Source organism: Callorhinus ursinus, unplaced genomic scaffold, assembly GCF_003265705.2.
Source record: "Callorhinus ursinus isolate GAN/ISIS: 27379988/994484 unplaced genomic scaffold, GSC_fseal_2.0 scaffold2, whole genome shotgun sequence".
Classification (NCBI taxonomy): Eukaryota; Metazoa; Chordata; class Mammalia; order Carnivora; family Otariidae; genus Callorhinus; species Callorhinus ursinus.
In genome coordinates, this window is record NW_027397064.1 from 9975999 (window position 1) to 9992591 (window position 16593).

The window sequence follows — 16593 nt, forward strand, 5'->3', positions numbered from 1 at the left end:
TCAAGATAAATGCAAACTTCTGGGTATAGACTCATGGATGATGACCCTAAATGTCTGTCCAGAGATTCTGGAATATATATAAGCCAACTTAACAACCGACCCATGCATGATACTTGGCCAAACCCATATTGAGCATCCAAGAAGAGTAAAAAGAAATCAGTATTATTTGGGATACGAAGTCTAGGTACAAACCTTGTACTCAGCCTTCACTTTAGGGAGTACAGGGAAAACCTGAAGTTCTTGCTCTTTGTGAGAGAGCAGACCGAATTCATGTTAGAGAAGTGTCACCAGAAGCAGAAATAAGAAGGCCAGTTCTGCACTTCTATAAATAAACAATCCAACTTACACTCTCTTGATAGAGTTGCCAAGAAACTTGGCTAAATTTACTTAAGTTGTAAAAGACTAGCCAGTACAATATTCTGATTTAATAATGAAAGTTTTTGTCTTTGCATTTTAGGGCTTAAATCGAACACTTCACACCTCATTCTGCATCAGTAAATACATTAGCTACACACTAACATATTAAAGGCTATAATAATCAATATTTAGAATTTTAATCTTAGAGCAGCAATGTCAATAAACTAAATCCAAATTCACGACAAAAGTTTGATGGATCTTTGTCCACTAAAAATTACAGAAGGATTACTTCCTTTGAGAGAAATAATTTTGTCAGAAACAAGTAATAGGAACTATTTATTTAAAGTTCTAAAAGTACAAGTATTTCCTGTCCATACATGTGAAATCAGGTGGTCATTTATAAAGTAGTCAAGCATAAACTAATTTCAGAATAACTGCAAAGAATTCTTAGAGGGAATGCACAGAAGGCTGAGTATGAAAACAGTCAACAAGATCTCTGCTGATTCTAAGATTCTACGCATGATCATATGAAAATCGGAATATGGTAACAAATGAAAAAAACTTACATGATCCTCAATTGTAACTTAATGAGAAAAAATATTGTAGAAAAAGATGAAATTAAGTCTTTATCAATACTACTGAAGATATTTATTTCATCAAAAACCAACATCAAAAGCACACTTGGATTTCTGATTGTTTCTCAAAAGAAGTTAAAGTTCCAAAGAGTAGTAAGAAATTTAACTTACTTTTCTGTATTTGTTTGGTAATCCTTCATAAACACCAAAAACAGAGCAGGAACTATTTTTAAAACTGTTGACCACTTTGGGCAGTGTATGTATAGATTAAATGCCCTTGATTAACATTTATTTCCATCTACAGTTGAACCAAATGATTAAATCACAACTGACCAAAATTACCCTAGTTAGAAGCAATAAATACTTTAGCAATTTTTTTTTTAAAGCCTCAAGTGGTCTTGCAGGTGTTTTTTTTACGAATAAATTTAAGAACAAAAAAGAATAAGCCCATTTTAGCAATCAGCCTGATGCTAGCTGGAACGTCCACCCCTGACTGGCATCAGCTGTGGAAGGAAACAGTGCTTTTAGGATTTTCATCTCTGTCCACTCATCCACCCAACCAAGGTGTAGTGACTTTTTGTTTTGACAAGTGAACTACTGTGAAAGCGAAAAAGTAAACATATTGCTAAGGCACTGGGATTATTAAAGCAAATGTTATAATATTAGTAATTTAATAGAAACGTACTTTGATAATAAATTGATCCAAGTAATGTTATAAAACAGCAAAATCTCAACTTTATCTTTTTCTTTTACAAAAGATTAGGAAATTTTGAAGAAAGCACTCATGTTTACCATATCATTTCATCAGTAATAGATCCACCTCATGCCTATATAAAATCTTACTACACGAATGTTAAGTAAACAACACTAGCCAATGTGAGAACTAATATTTAAATGAAAATTTATTTGGCATAACTATGTCATTATTAAAAGATCAGTCCAAAGTCAAGTACCTCTTTCCCCAAGGGTTTTCACAGGAACAATATTTCTCAAACTGTGAGGGTATAACCTCTTTGGTGAGGCTCCAACCTCTTCCAAAAAAACAGTAAAAGTAAAATCATGAAAAGAGGGAGAAAAAATTTTCATGGAAACACAAATTTTGTACCATTTCTCTTGAAAACATTTTTTTTTTTTAAGATTTTAATTATTTGACAGAGACAGAGACTGAGAGAGAGTGAGAGAGAGCACAAGCAGGGAGAGTGGCAAGCAGTGGGAGAGGGAGAAGCAGGCTCTTTGTGGAGCAGGAAGCCTGACGTGGGGCTCGATCCCAGGACCCTGAGATCATGGCCTGAGCCGAAGGCAGACGCTTCACCAACTGAGCCACCCAGGTGCCCCAGTTCTCTTGAAATTTTAAATAGAAAACCTTAATTTTTTGTCATTGTCTAAGGCAATTTTCTGGTTCCTAGAAGCCTAATAAGAGAACTAGACTAAGACAAAAATCAATTTCTGTGACAAACTGCATTGGCTGTTGAATTCCTATACAGCAGGCTGAAATATCCCCACAAGAGGTCAGTCACTCCCACACCTTGTTCTGTCACACTCACAGAAAGAATGAGTTTAAATGATCTCAAAACATTCTTCTAAGCATATTTTAATCTATGGAATTAAAAAAAAAAACAAACCTAGTGACAAAACACTCTTAAACCCCATTCTCCTTCTGGAAGGCAAGACACCAAACCTGGTTAAGTTGAATCTACAGAGAACTAATATGCCAACGAAAGCAAAATAAAGAAAATAAAAAAGGATGCTTGGTCCTTATGTGCAAATTATTCCATTTTACTTTACCATTATACTCCAAATCATACATTACTTCCTTAATTGGTCTAGTTGTCTTTTTTTTTTTTCTTAACAAAGTGTATGATGACAGTTTGAGAAATCCTAAAACCCAGGTACTGAAAAGCCAGACAGTAAGAGCATTAGGGTATTATATGATGATAATTACTTAGTGAAATATTAGTATAACACAAGCCTGCAAAATCAAAACAAGTCCTAGTTGTGAAAAGCAGAGCAGATAAAATCTTACGTGTACTCCGGTGCAGAAATCGGTGCCTGGAACCTTGAAATTTTATTTCTTGGGGCAGAATCTGCTCTGTACCACCTTAAATAATAATTATGCTTCTTTTACATATTCAGCTTTTATAACAGAAAGAAAAAGCTAGATACAAGTTTACTGGTCAGAATTCATTTTTGTGTCAATAGCGGACAATAATCAATCCTACTAACTCTTGAAAGCAATTAAGAAAACAAAGGCCAGTGCTCCTGCTTTTATGTCTGTATGTACTTCTACTCTTAAAGCCAAGGAATAAAATAAAATGGAGGCAGGCAAAGGTTCATGCACAATGACACAATTAATTTTACATTACAAAGAAGAGACTAAAATAGGTAAAGACAGCAAAAGTTTAATAACTACATTAGTGGAAGTAAAACTTGGCTGTTTTACATCAACAATTTCTTCGTTACCACATTACCAACACTGAATATATAATAAAGCTCATTATAAAAAATTCCTAAGGTTAATTACATATAGAGGCTTACAAATGAATTCAATTATAAATTTTAAAATTAATAGTGGTAGGGGAAGAAAAAGGTTACATTATTAACAAAAAGATGGTCAAGCATCTTTCCATAACATGGTAACATACATAATAAAAAAGTATGGTTAATCTAAGTATGGTAATATAAGAATTTCACTGTGAAAATGTAGTTAAATTTGCATGTTATTTTTACCACCAAAAATTAAAACATGAGATTTTCAGTTTTATTAAACATCTAGAAAGTGCCATTAAGGCAACTGAAACACAAAAAGCAGACATTAGTTAACTCTGTTAATCTTCTCTGTTATAAGGAACTTAGGTTATTGGTAAACTACAAAAATACCTATGAACTAATCATCTACTCTAAATTATACCTCTCTAGGCTGGTTTTCAAATATAGTAAAGCTGTTTCCTTTCTCTTCAACTCAACTCAGCTATCGATAGTTACTTAAAAACCAAAAGTGATGCTATACTAAAATAGTCCTGTTTTTATCTCACTAGTGTGAAATATCAAGTTTATTAGAGACCTAAATAATAAACCACATCTTCATATAACAGAAAAGTTTATTAGAACACTTTGCTACCTTAAAAAATATTACAAATAGAAAATAACAAAAGCCCTTTGGTGTATGCTTAATCATTCTGATAGGTACACTAAATATCAAGAAGCTATCCTAGCCATCAACTATGCAGCCTTTTTACTATTTGTGTAATGTATCCGGAAATATTCTAGAAAAATGGATTTCATGGGCCAGCTGACATCCCCGACAACCAGGTATCTTCAGAGAAACATAACTACCATAAAAAATTGTCATATTAATAGTTGACCTTTTCAGATATTTCCTGAAGGAGAGGTTTGTTCATTTTCACTTACTGTCTTCCTATATAACCCTTCAGAATAACCAGAACTACTTGGGAGACATTTCAAGATTTTCCAAGAAATCAGAGCACTTACAGCTCTCCTTTGCACCTACCACAAGAGAAGAGAGAGCCTAATCCCATCAAAGCCCCTTCTGCATCCGTATATCCCTCAGTTCCGAACTAGAACTTGATGTGTTTTAACACAAATGGTATATTGTACTGTGCTCTACTTTATCTGTATATACATTTAAGTATTTCACTTTTATCTAGATTTGCAAACTCTGAGAGAGATGTACCATCTCCTGATTCTGCTGCAGTTCCCAGAGAAGCTAACAGGATGCCTGGCATCAAATATGGTTCACGATGAATGAGTTCATGAAAACTGACCAAAAATGTAATGAGGAAGATATATTAATTTACATAAACAATCTAAATCATCTATTTAAAAAAACTACAATCACCAATGGATTTGACACTCAAAATTCTGAGCAGATTAGATTTTAAAGGGATATTTTATCTGTAAAAATCCATTAATTTTAATGAAACAACAAAAAACATCTGCCTGATCTAAAACATCTTATAGTGGGGTAGCTTTAAGATCACAGTATGATAATATAACCAAATAAAAAAGAAAAGTTTAAACAAACAGCCCTTTAAACATACTTGTATTTTTGGAAGATGAAAAGGATCTAACAATTCAATGACTCAGTAGGCAGAGAGCTAAACAGTAACCCAAGGAAAGTAAAACAATTCCACTTGCCTAAGCTACATTGTTTACCAGGGCTCTTTAGAAGCAGAGCTGGAAGGGCTGGTTCACAATCTGAGGACAAACTGAGTAACTTGAAAATAAAGACACTTGCTTAGAGTGTTTTCCTTTTGTTTTGTTTTTTTACATGCTAAACATTTTTGAAGGTTGCACAGAACTGAGCACTTACATTTATCAATCTCTCTTAAGTATACTTTATAAGCAATTCCCCAAATAAATCATACTTCTAGAATTCTGCCATACACATAGAAGAGGATATTGCTACTGGAAAGTTCTCACAGCATATTTTAAGGCTATAAAAGTAACTGCAAAAATGTAAAATTGATGTAAATATAAAATAGATTTCGAACACTTAAAAACAAATTATTTTTCTCAGGTTCTTAGGCAGGAAACACATACTTTCTCCTCTTTTTTTTTCATATTTGGGAATAAAAAAAGAATTATTTAGAAAAAGATGGGAGAATACATGGAGAAAACTAACGAAGGAGATACACTGCTCAGTGGTTCTACTCACATGGAGTCAGCTCTGACCAGCTGTCCGTTTTGGCGAACAGCATTTTCACTCATAGAGCGCTCTCTTTTTAGCCTGCCAACTGCACGGATCTGTGGCGCAAAAAAAGGGAGAGGAATAGAAAATAGTCTTAGTAGCCTAGTAGCTACTTAGCATCAAAAAAACCTTAATCCAAGTATTCACAAAATTTACAGAGAATATAACCAAGATTGCTGCCAAGTATTAGTACTAAAGACAGGTTAAAACAAAACAAAACAAAAACCACATACTTATTATAATGCAGATAAACTTAGGAATGCTTCTTTACCTACTGGAAAAAACTACTTCTGGCTTCTATTTAAGTATCAATCTTACTTGGTACAATTATATTTTTATTTATTGTAATTTATATAATACATTTATATTAAGAACAATTTACAACAGTTTTTAAAGGCATGTATATTATAGGAAATGGGATGTAGCTGTATTACAAATAAATGTTCCAGGCTTCTGGGGTTAAAACAAATTCAGATTTGGTTGGATATTTAAAGACTAGACCAAAAAAAGCCTTGGTACTAGCTTAAAGGTTTTGGCATTCCAGAAATGGCCACAATCTCCCATCCCACATGCTCTTCTTACAGAATATATCACTGACCTTCTCCATTAAGGGATAGGATTTACGTTCCCTTCCTTTGAAATTGGATGGGCTGGTGACTGCTGCAGAGATGATGCAATGTGACTTCTGAGACTAGGTCATAAACAGCAATAAGGCTTCTGCCTTTCTTCCCTAAGCCATTCATGTTTGGAACAGGGGCACCATGATGTGAAGATGCCCACGAGTCACATGGAAAGGCCATGTGTAGGTGCACCCACCAGCAACTGAACCAGTATCAACAGACATAGGAGTAAACTGTCAGATGATTGTAGACTCGGGCTGTAGAGTCATCCAGAGTCATCCCTAGCTTTGAGACTTCCTAGCTTAGACCCAGATGTTGTAAAACAGAAACAAGCTTTCCCCATCATGCCAGCTGCAAATTCTTCACACACAGAATCTGGGTCCATGAGCAAAATGAAATTTTGGTTCTTCCTTTTTGTTTTAAGCCACTTAAGGTGGGTTATTACAGAGCAATAGAACAATGGTAATCACTAACTTTTCTGTTTAGGGTTTTTTTTGTTTTTGTTTTAAACTAGAAACAGCCATGGCAACTTCATGGTTTTTTTTTTTTTAAAGTAAACTTTACTGTAAAGGACAACTGGTATGTGAACCAAGGGACTTGAAAGTTAAGATTTTAAAAAACGCACATCAGTACCTAGTGATGATTTTTTAAAAACCTCAGAGTAGATTACCAGGTTACAAGCCCCTTCAATGAGAATAAATCCAGATTCCATGACAACAAAATTTAAAACCACACTATACAGTACATAATTTCAGAGCATGGTTTAGATTTGGTTATGGGTTATGAAACACTTAACCACTTGAGCAAAAGGAAAACAACACTTCTAGAAACAAAAAAGGAGTCAGTTTGGAGCCTATTGTAAGAGCTCTTTACAGTTAAACCAAAAATAAAAATTACTTTAAAGCAAAATATATATGTGTGTGTAAGTTATATGCAACTTAAATATATATAACTGAACAATATATTGTTTTATATGCACATATATACACATATATATTGGTGTTTATATATATATATATAGCTTAGCACCTCCTCAATCAAGTACACTTGATTCAGAGAACAGTACTGGGGTGATTTGTGAACGATCCCTGTCTTCCTACCTACTGCACAGCTGTGCTTGCTTTCCCTAGGAACAGCTCTTCCATGTTGCAGGGATCAAGATGAATTCTCTACTATTCCTGCTGTTGTGTTTTGAGAACTAAGATTTAAGCAGGACAGGAAATGACAGGAGAAGACAAATTATGTGTATGACTTCAACACAGCCTGGAAACTAGAGGATCCTAAGCCTGTTATTTTCACCATCTGAAATCTGATTTAAAGATAACTTACCAGGAACACTAAGCTTGATACTACTGCCATACTGGAGGGAAAAAACACCTTCAGACAAAAGCATACATTTGTCATGCCTTCTAATAGGACCAACTTGTATCCTATAATACCAAAGTGCATGGACACAGCCTGAGGTGATAAGGAACACTATCTTTTAAAAACTTCCACCCTTTAGTTCAGTCATGGTTTTTTCAATCCAAGGTTTTTATTTATTTTTAAAAATTATTTTTTTCCAGCTTTACTGAAATCTAGTTGACAATTCAATTCATTTAGACCCAACCGGCACTGATTACTCATTTAAAAACTTGTATTCAGTCTGGGAGCTGAGAAAGTTTCCCAGCTTCAGGTAACCTCCTGTAGGTCTCAGGGTCTTCTATGTCTCATAATAGGCTTAAAATTCCTCCCTCCTCATTTATACTGTCTAATTAATGCTAAGAACACTAAGAACTGTCATGATTTGGTTATTTTGCAGTTTCTTACCCAGATCAGTTTACTGCTCAGTTCCTTTATTAGTTTCCTGCAGGTAGAATCATCAAGCAATGGTCATGTCCCAGAGTTGCCTTCCAAGTACAGATTACGTATACTGGAAGGGTTCATCAACTTCCTCTCTACCAGCCAAGCCTCCAGATTTTATAAACCCTGTCTATGCGAGGGGATTATCTGCATCATGCTTTAAGCCCTCTCCATGGGTTCCCTTGGGTTCTCCAAGCCAGTTTAGGAATCCAAGTGCAGTTACTTTCTGCAAACTTATTCCTCGTACCAGACAACATTTTAGACGACAATTTCTATAGCCTTCTTCATAAGCAACCTTCTTGTAGTCTCCTTTCTTGCCATAGACCAGTGGTTCTCAACCAGGGATGATTTTGCCCTCAGGGGGACATTTGGCAATGAATGGAGAGAATTTTTCCTTTATTTTTATTGTGATAAACCACACATAACATAAAATTCACCATTTTAAACTACTATAACAATACAGTGTATTTGACGCATTCAAATGTGTAACCGTCACCTCTACGTAGTTCCAGAACATTTTTATCACCCCAAAAGGAAATCCTATAATGATTAAACAGTCATTCCCAATTCCCCTTTTCCTCAGTCTGCTGGCAACCACTAATCTGCTTTCTGTTTCTATGGATTTGCCTATTCTGGATATTTCATGTAAGTGGAATCATAAAATACATGGCCTTTTCTGTCTGGCTTCTTCGATGTAGCATAATGTTTTCAAGGTTCATCCATATTGTATAATGTGTAAGTACTTCATTCCTTATTATGGCTGAGTAATATTCCACTATATGGATATACCACATTTCATGTACCTATTCTTCAGCTGATGGACACTGGGGTTATTTCCACCTTTTTTAGCTATTAGAGATATTTCTGATTTTCATGATTTGGAGGATTCCACTGGTATCTAGTACACAAAGATCAAGAATGCTGTTAAACATTCTACAATGCAAAAGGATAGCCTTCACCACAACAAAGAATTATCCAGTCTAAAATGTCAACAGTGCTGAGGTTGAGAAACCTTGGCATATGCTATAAAATGACTACTACAGAGTCAATGATTCAGGGGATCTCACTTGATAGGTTCTGACTAGCATCTGAACGAATCACCAATGCAGCACTCAGGGCCTTACTGCCCTCCTCTTTCAATCCATCTTCTAGAAGCTACTAGAACTCTGGTTCCTTTTCCTTTCTCCTCTAGTCAAGAGGTTGACTGTCTTGAAGGCTGCCAGACCCTTCCACGGACTTGAAATACAGATCGTCTTTGTTTTCCTTTCAATAGGCAGCTGGTACTAATGTCTGAAACTCCTCTTTTGCATCTCAGGACTTGGCTCCTGCCACAGGATCTTAACTTTTATAACAATAATATTTAAACATACAAGCTTTTAACATAAATTAGAACATGTGCTAAACACACTACACACATTATTATAGTTAATTCTCACAATAATCTTAAGCACTTGGCATTATTCTTATCTTTTAGAGATGAGCCTTGGAATTGTTAAGTTACCCAAGGTTACGTCATTAGTAAGTAGCAAAGTAGGCCTTCAGAATTAGGTCTCATTCTCAGCCTAAGTTTTTCACTCCAGTGCTATATACTTTGGGCATTTATCACATTTGACTAAATGTACTCGTACTACCGCAGGAGTAAACCCCAGAGGTCTATTGAGGGCAACCCTGGGAAAGTAATCACTAAAGAAAGTGCCTGACTTGTTTTCAATCAGTTCTTCTCACCAAGTAGAGAGTTAAGTATCTAAAATAGTGGGAGCAGAAAGATCAAAAGGAAAACAAAACTCGAAGAGTATTCTCCCCTGGTAGCATCCTCACTCCAAGACATTATTATCCACAGCAGTCATTTCCACTGGGAACTTTTGGGGGGCCAGGAGGCAGGGCCTCTAACTGAAAGCACACTGTGACTGATACCTTCCTTCTCGCATGACGATCCTCATACCTTTCACTGTTCTCTGCTATGAAGCACTTCGTATCTTGGGTGTGTGTTGGTGTTTCTCCCTCACGCATGCCACCATGCGGGAACGCGATCTCACCACACAGGGTCTTACACAAAAGCTCAAACAGTGTTTGTCAAATAAATACAATTCTACAAGTATCTCAGTGCCTTTTCACCATGTAAACACTCAAATTTAGTGCTTCTCACCAAGCATCTATCTAGGACGTCCAACTGGCACCTACATTACCTCAGTTACCTCAGCAGAAACTTTCAACCGAAGAACAGGCCATCCCCGGTACTAGGACACTGCACTCCCCTGGGTTATATGGATAATTTACCCTCGCTGGGAAGGACTAACATGAAAAACGATGCACAGGCAGTTCCACTACCAATAAAAACATGTTTGCACATTGTATTATACTAGCTTCATGACAACACAGTTCAGAAGCTACAGTGTAAAAGTTGCAACTCTAAGTATCATCTCACAGAAAAGAAATTTTACAAGATTGGCCCTGAATCAATGGGAGAGGCAAGATCTGAACTTTGCTACTAACACCTCATTTGTCCAAGCTGCCATATTTAGGTCAACAGGGCTATTAATGTTACAAGGTACATTAACTTAGGCTTTTTAGCAAGCAGGGAGACGAGGTAGTATCAAGGAAAAAAAGAGCTTTCTTTGCCCTGTTTGCCAGACTTCTTTTGTAACAAAGTGATGCATTAATTTTCCATGCTAAACTTCCCAACTCTTTCAGTATTGTTTCAGGTATAACCCCTGGCCATAACTCCTAGACCATGTGAACGTTAATGATTTCCACAAAACTTCCATTTCCCTAAAACATAACATTCAAATTTTAAAAAATTATTTGGGGTATCTATATATCAGAATTTATAGTAAGCAATGGTCCATGTGGAAGGCTTTCATTACATATTGCTAATGTAGGATTTATAGCTTTCAATTCTCTTTACCTTTTGTTTTTGTCTATATTGTTTCAAATTCAGTTGATGTTTAAAACTCTACTTACTTCTTCATTTTGAGGGGTTGGAGGAGGTCTTTCTAAATCCAGAAAATCTAGTGGTCTTTCACTTAATGTAAGTACACGAGGTGGTGTTTTTAGTGCCAGAGGTTTAAAGGGAGTTGACTGAATAAGGTCAAGATCTGCTGGTCTTGAAAATGGAATGTCTTCATTATTTCCTGGGAGTAAAAAAATAAAAAGGAAAGGAGGAGGTTTTAAAAGACAGTGGTTTTATTAAAGTGTATCTGCCACTACACATCCCCTACAAGGACTAAAATTAAAGCCTGACAGTACAAAGTGTTGGCAAGGACGTGGAGCGATGGAAACTCTCATACACCACTGATGGGAACATAACACGTACAATCAATTTCAAAAACAGCTTGACAGGTTTTCATAAAGTTAAATATAACTTATGGTATAATCTAGCAATTCCACTCCTAGAAATATGAAAACACACATCTCTACAAGAACTTGTACTTTAATGAAGCTTTATTCCCAACAGCCCCAAACAAGAAACAACCCAAATCTCCATCAATAGGTGAATTCACAAATTGTGGTATAGGCAAATAGTGTAATACAACTCAGCAATAAAATGGAATGAACTGATACAAGCAAGAACAGGAAAGAATTTCAAAAAACATTACACTAAGCAAAAACCAGACCCAAGAGTATAAACTGTATCATTCCATCTATATGAAACTCTAGAAGAGATGCATCTAGTCTCTGGTTATAGAAAGGAGATTATGGTTGCCTGGAATTGAGGGGGGGAGAACTAAAGGAGATGGGGCACAAGGAAACCTTTCAGGGTAATGAAAGTGTTCTATATCTAGACCGTGGTGGAAGGTCACAGGAGTATATGCATTTGTCAAAACTCATCAAGCTTCACACTTAAAAATTACATGTATTTTATGTATGTAAATTATGTCTCAGTTGAATTAGTAAAAAATAGTGTTTGAAATTTCAGGCGATTATAATAAAACTTTTGAAAATAATGTATAGTTGTATTTCCCAGCCCCTTTTCTAAACAGTATTTTGAAAAACCCAGAAGTTTTTAGAAAAATACATAAAACAAAGATTTATCAGACAACTTTAGAAAAAAATGTAAAATACCTGCTACAACAATCCTCTCTGGAACCTGCATAATGACACTAGCGTTTGGAACTCCTTCTTGGAATCCTTGTTCCAGGTCAGCATTTGGTGGTGCTACCTTTAATTTCTCCGGGACCCTCATCTGCTGACTAATACCTTCGGTGTATTCCATTTCATACTGAATTCGACTAATCTCCGCCATCTCAGCAGCAGTGGGAGAAGGAAATGCTGCCCCACTCACTCTGTGGGCAAAAATTTAAAGACAGGGGTGACTATTAATATGTCAGTCTTCTTTACGAAGTGAAGTTAGAAAACAATACCTTGTAGGAAGCGCAAAAGGAGACTTCTCAGTTGTGAGTACTGAATACGTACAAAGGAAAAGTAAAAGACTGAAGAAAATGTGTTCCTCAACGTAATGCCTTCTCACTTATCAGCTGAAATGGCACCCTGAGGATACTGGCTAAGAGCAAATTTTAAAATTATTGTATAACCACAAAACAAATGTGCACACACATATACACTACCTTTCTCTCTGCATAGCTATGCATGCAGCTTATAAATAAAAAATGAATGAAATAAAACTTAAAATTTCTTAGTTAATAATTTGAGGGAAAGCTGCTAGGATTTTATAAAAATAAATTAGGAACTGCTGTCATGCATGAAAAAAACAAAACCTTTTAATGATGAAAATCAAATTCATAAAGTAAATAAGGCTAATTCTAAATTTATTTTAAAAATGTATTCCCCTGAAAAATCACAAGATACAAATTCAAACTTCTCTTACTGAATATATACCTGGTGACTGAGATGCAATGAACACCAAATATAGAATATGTAGCAATGAATCCTTCCTGTATGCATTCGTCTCATGGGATTAAAAGCTTCACATTAATCTGTACTTAATTTCATATTACACGTATATTTTTAAAAAGCATGACATGTCTTTATGGGAAAAGACAGTACAAATGCACTGAATAACTTTCTAAATTAGAGAAGGGTCCATGCTTCAGGAAAATGCAGAGGAAAGTTACCCCCAAATACAAAATGTTGAAAGAAGTGTAAAAGAGCATGGTTAGCCTATGGCAATCAGCTTTAAAGCCACTATCTCTCAAGCCTACAATACCAGCTCAACTGAATAAAATGTCACTGACCTTCCTAGTGGTGTGTCACTGCTTGTTCTTTTACTCATTTTTAATAGAGTAAATACACATCTAGAATAGCTATTAAGATACTGCTACCCTGTAGTTCAGTTTACTTTATACAACAATTCCCCTACAGATCTGAACTTTTTTGGAGGTGTACATAACAACACGGACACTGCTTTTCCAGCTGTAAAAAAGAAAGAATAAAAATCAGTATTTCAACAATTCATTCATTAAAAAAAAACCCATGAATAAAAGTAAATATCTACTTAAAATTACCTTCTAACACTTGATTTACAAAACCAATTTTCATATTTCTCCTAAACAGAGTTATTCTATACCTCAAAAATCATAAAGATGATTTTACATGCAGTCACTATTTTATGATTTCCCAAACAGGATAATCAAATGTATATAAAAATATGAAGTCAGAGTAAAAAAAAAAAAAATTTTGCCATAAGACTCCTTTAATCATTATATTCTGAAAGGGGAAAAAGTCCTTTTCTTTTTTAAGGCTTAAGTACAATACAAGGAAGAAATCATAAAGAGACTGTAAAAGGCAGAAGTAAATATATCTGAAGTAGCCTAAAAAATTGATGTATAAGTTATTTAAAAAAAAATTGATGTATAAGTAATGGTTTCCTTAAAAGGAAATGACTTCAAAAGCCAAATTACACTGAATTTTCAGCAAAAGATATTATATATAAATCAAGGGCAATAAAAAGTAAAGACGGTATAAAGGTGAGTCATACCTGGGATATTTCCTAAACTCCACGTCAGACAGAGATGTGTTACAACCCTTGAACTACCTCAATGAGATGCTTAGGAGAGTTCTTGGAGGTTGCTCAGAGTGCTAAGCCCTGACAAGTGGTTAATTATGACTGCTAAATTGCTTCCTTTATTCTTTACCAAAATGTGTGAATTTTAAGGATCTGGCATGCAGATGGTTTAAAGACTAAGAAAATAGATTCAAAAGACAAAATTTTTACTCACAAATGTGTACCAACTACAGCTTGCTATTTGGCACTATCTGCTTCTGTGCTTCATATTAAATCCTTTAACTTGCTTCAATGTGCCTGTGCTGCATTTAGAGCCACTTTGTCCCTAGGGGAGAAAAATAGGAGCTAATTGAAAACCTACAGGATACCAACATTAGGGATTCATTGCTGGAAATCCTCTAAATGATAAGTCACCAAAGACACACAATCTTATATTAAGAAACCAATACAATACAGAAAGAAAAAATTAACAAGCTTACCACCAGTTTTAGTCCCATGGACAGGGCCCTACAACCATTCATTAGTTAATGCAAGATAAAATAAAGAACTGTCACCATTTCTGATTTGAATTTAGAAAGATGTGACCCATGAAAAATATTTAAGTTTGAAAGAATCTTAATACTTATGTGTATATAGATATATATTAAGGAGGAACAAATGCATTTTGGCTAAATTTTCATTCAGCTATTTTCATGCAATACTTAATTTAATTTCTATTTATTTCACTCACAACTTTCATTCAGTATTTGAATTTGAACCACTGTTATATGCACATGGTACAAAGCACACAAGAACATTCAGAGAAAACACAGTGTCCCACCAGACCCTATCCCTATAACCACCTAGGTCCCCACAGGCAATCTCTATTATAATTTTTGTGCATCTTTCTAGAGGAGAAACTCTTCCAATACTTGTGTGTAGATGAAGCACAATAAAAGCTTATATTCAGATATGATATTGAAAAGAGGTATTTCAAAATAATTATAGCCTTGGGGCATTATAAATTGAAGATTTATAATAAACAAGGGACACAACCAGAACATTATCTCACTGAAACATGCTGTTCTCCCCACTCCATTTACTGCATTTCAGTCATATTGACTTTCCACCAATACATCCCATGAGTGTCAAAATTTCATTAATTTCATTCTATTGCAACATCTTATCTTATGAGAAGCTCTCAGCCTGTAAAGTATCACAGACTTAGATCATAAAGATAGATGCTGAAAAGACAACCTCTAGAAAAAGCTAAATTTTCCTGTAGCCTATTTAAGCTACTTAATTTTTTTTTTTTAAAGATTTTATTTATTAGAGAGCAAGCGAGAGAGAAACAGCATGAGAGGGGAGAGAGTCAGAGGGAGAAGCAGGCTCCCCACTGAGCTGGGAGCCTGATGTGGGACTCGATCCCAGGACTCTGGGATCATGACCTGAGCCGAAGGCAGTCACTTAACCAACTGAGCCACCCAGGTGCCCTGAGCTACTTAAATTTGAAAAGTAAATAGAACTTTTCTAAGATATAACACTGTACTGTCCTAATTAGATCTGAATCTATCTTTTTTCCTCCCTCATTAGACTGTAGCATTTTTGGTATTATCTTTTGGCAATACATAAAATAAACTTCTCATTTGGAGTTAAGATATTAATTCTAGGGGTTCTGTCATTAGAATCTATTAGGCAGCCAGTACACGATTCTCCGTCATATAATTAAGGAGAGAAAATCTCTCAGAATCACAGATGATTTTAGACCTCTAATTTCTAAGCCTACAAGTTCCCAAATACCAGTAATTTACCAATTTTATAGTTTTTTCCACATTCCCACAGTGCATTTACTCTCAACCTAAAGTTTTTCTTTAACTTGTAAACATCCTAAATGTATTTTATTTTTTTACTGCCTTAAACCATACATATATAAATATATGTAACCAAAACATAACTAAAAGAAAAAACCCTCATCCATACACTATCTAGAATCAAGTCAAATTCCATTCCTGGAAAGTGTCCCAAATTTGGGACAAATGATTCAAGCTTGACTTTCTTATTTTCTATATCAGAACACTGGAACTCAGAGAATTCGTCCAGGAAGTTGCAGAAACAACTTGGGTCAAATTGATTGTGGTGGCAAAGATTTATATAATTCTCCAATTATTAAAAAAAAAAAGTCCGGTTCTTTAGCACTTATTGTGTGGACCTAGTTCAAGGTTTTTATATAGGTCACCCTGTATCCGTTCTCTTTTCAAGCAACTATACTTAAAAAATAGGTGCATTAGCAAATCAGGTTTTAGTAATGCAGGATTAATTGTAGTTTGGAAAGAAAAGTCACCAAAAACTTGAAAAAAAAAAAAAACCCCACATATCCACAAATTTTAAAATAAGCTTATGAATCCACAGAAAACAAGTTATATCTGGGCTATCACATCAGAAACATTGAAAACAAGTTTCAACAGCAGAAGGGAGGAAAGCAACTGCTAAACTTTGTAATCCTGAAACGCGGCAGCCCTATCAGACAGGAAGGGATAGAACACACAATTT

General features: G+C 35.2%; 1 protein-coding gene across 11 annotated transcripts in view; it reads right to left on the reverse strand.

Annotated features, from left to right (window-relative positions):
- The window catches only part of MFF (mitochondrial fission factor), a 30377-nt gene that overhangs the window by 12471 nt on the left and 1313 nt on the right, over window positions 1-16593 (reverse strand). For 4 of the 11 annotated variants that reach the window (XM_025890519.2, XM_025890551.2, XM_025890580.2 and 1 more), the window contains exons 2-6: window positions 14279-14389; window positions 13295-13472; window positions 12165-12385; window positions 11064-11233; window positions 5608-5696 (exon numbers count right to left, since the gene is read on the reverse strand). In XM_025890519.2, the coding sequence (XP_025746304.1) occupies window positions 5608-5696; window positions 11064-11233; window positions 12165-12385; window positions 13295-13332 (518 nt within the window). In that variant the 5' untranslated portion in view covers window positions 13333-13472; window positions 14279-14389. Of the gene's footprint in view, window positions 1-1885; window positions 1964-2955; window positions 3031-5607; window positions 5697-11063; window positions 11234-12164; window positions 12386-13294; window positions 13473-14278; window positions 14390-16593 lie in introns of all 11 variants that reach the window. The other 7 variants (XM_025890488.2, XM_025890510.2, XM_025890563.2 and 4 more) reach the window with 4 other exon arrangements.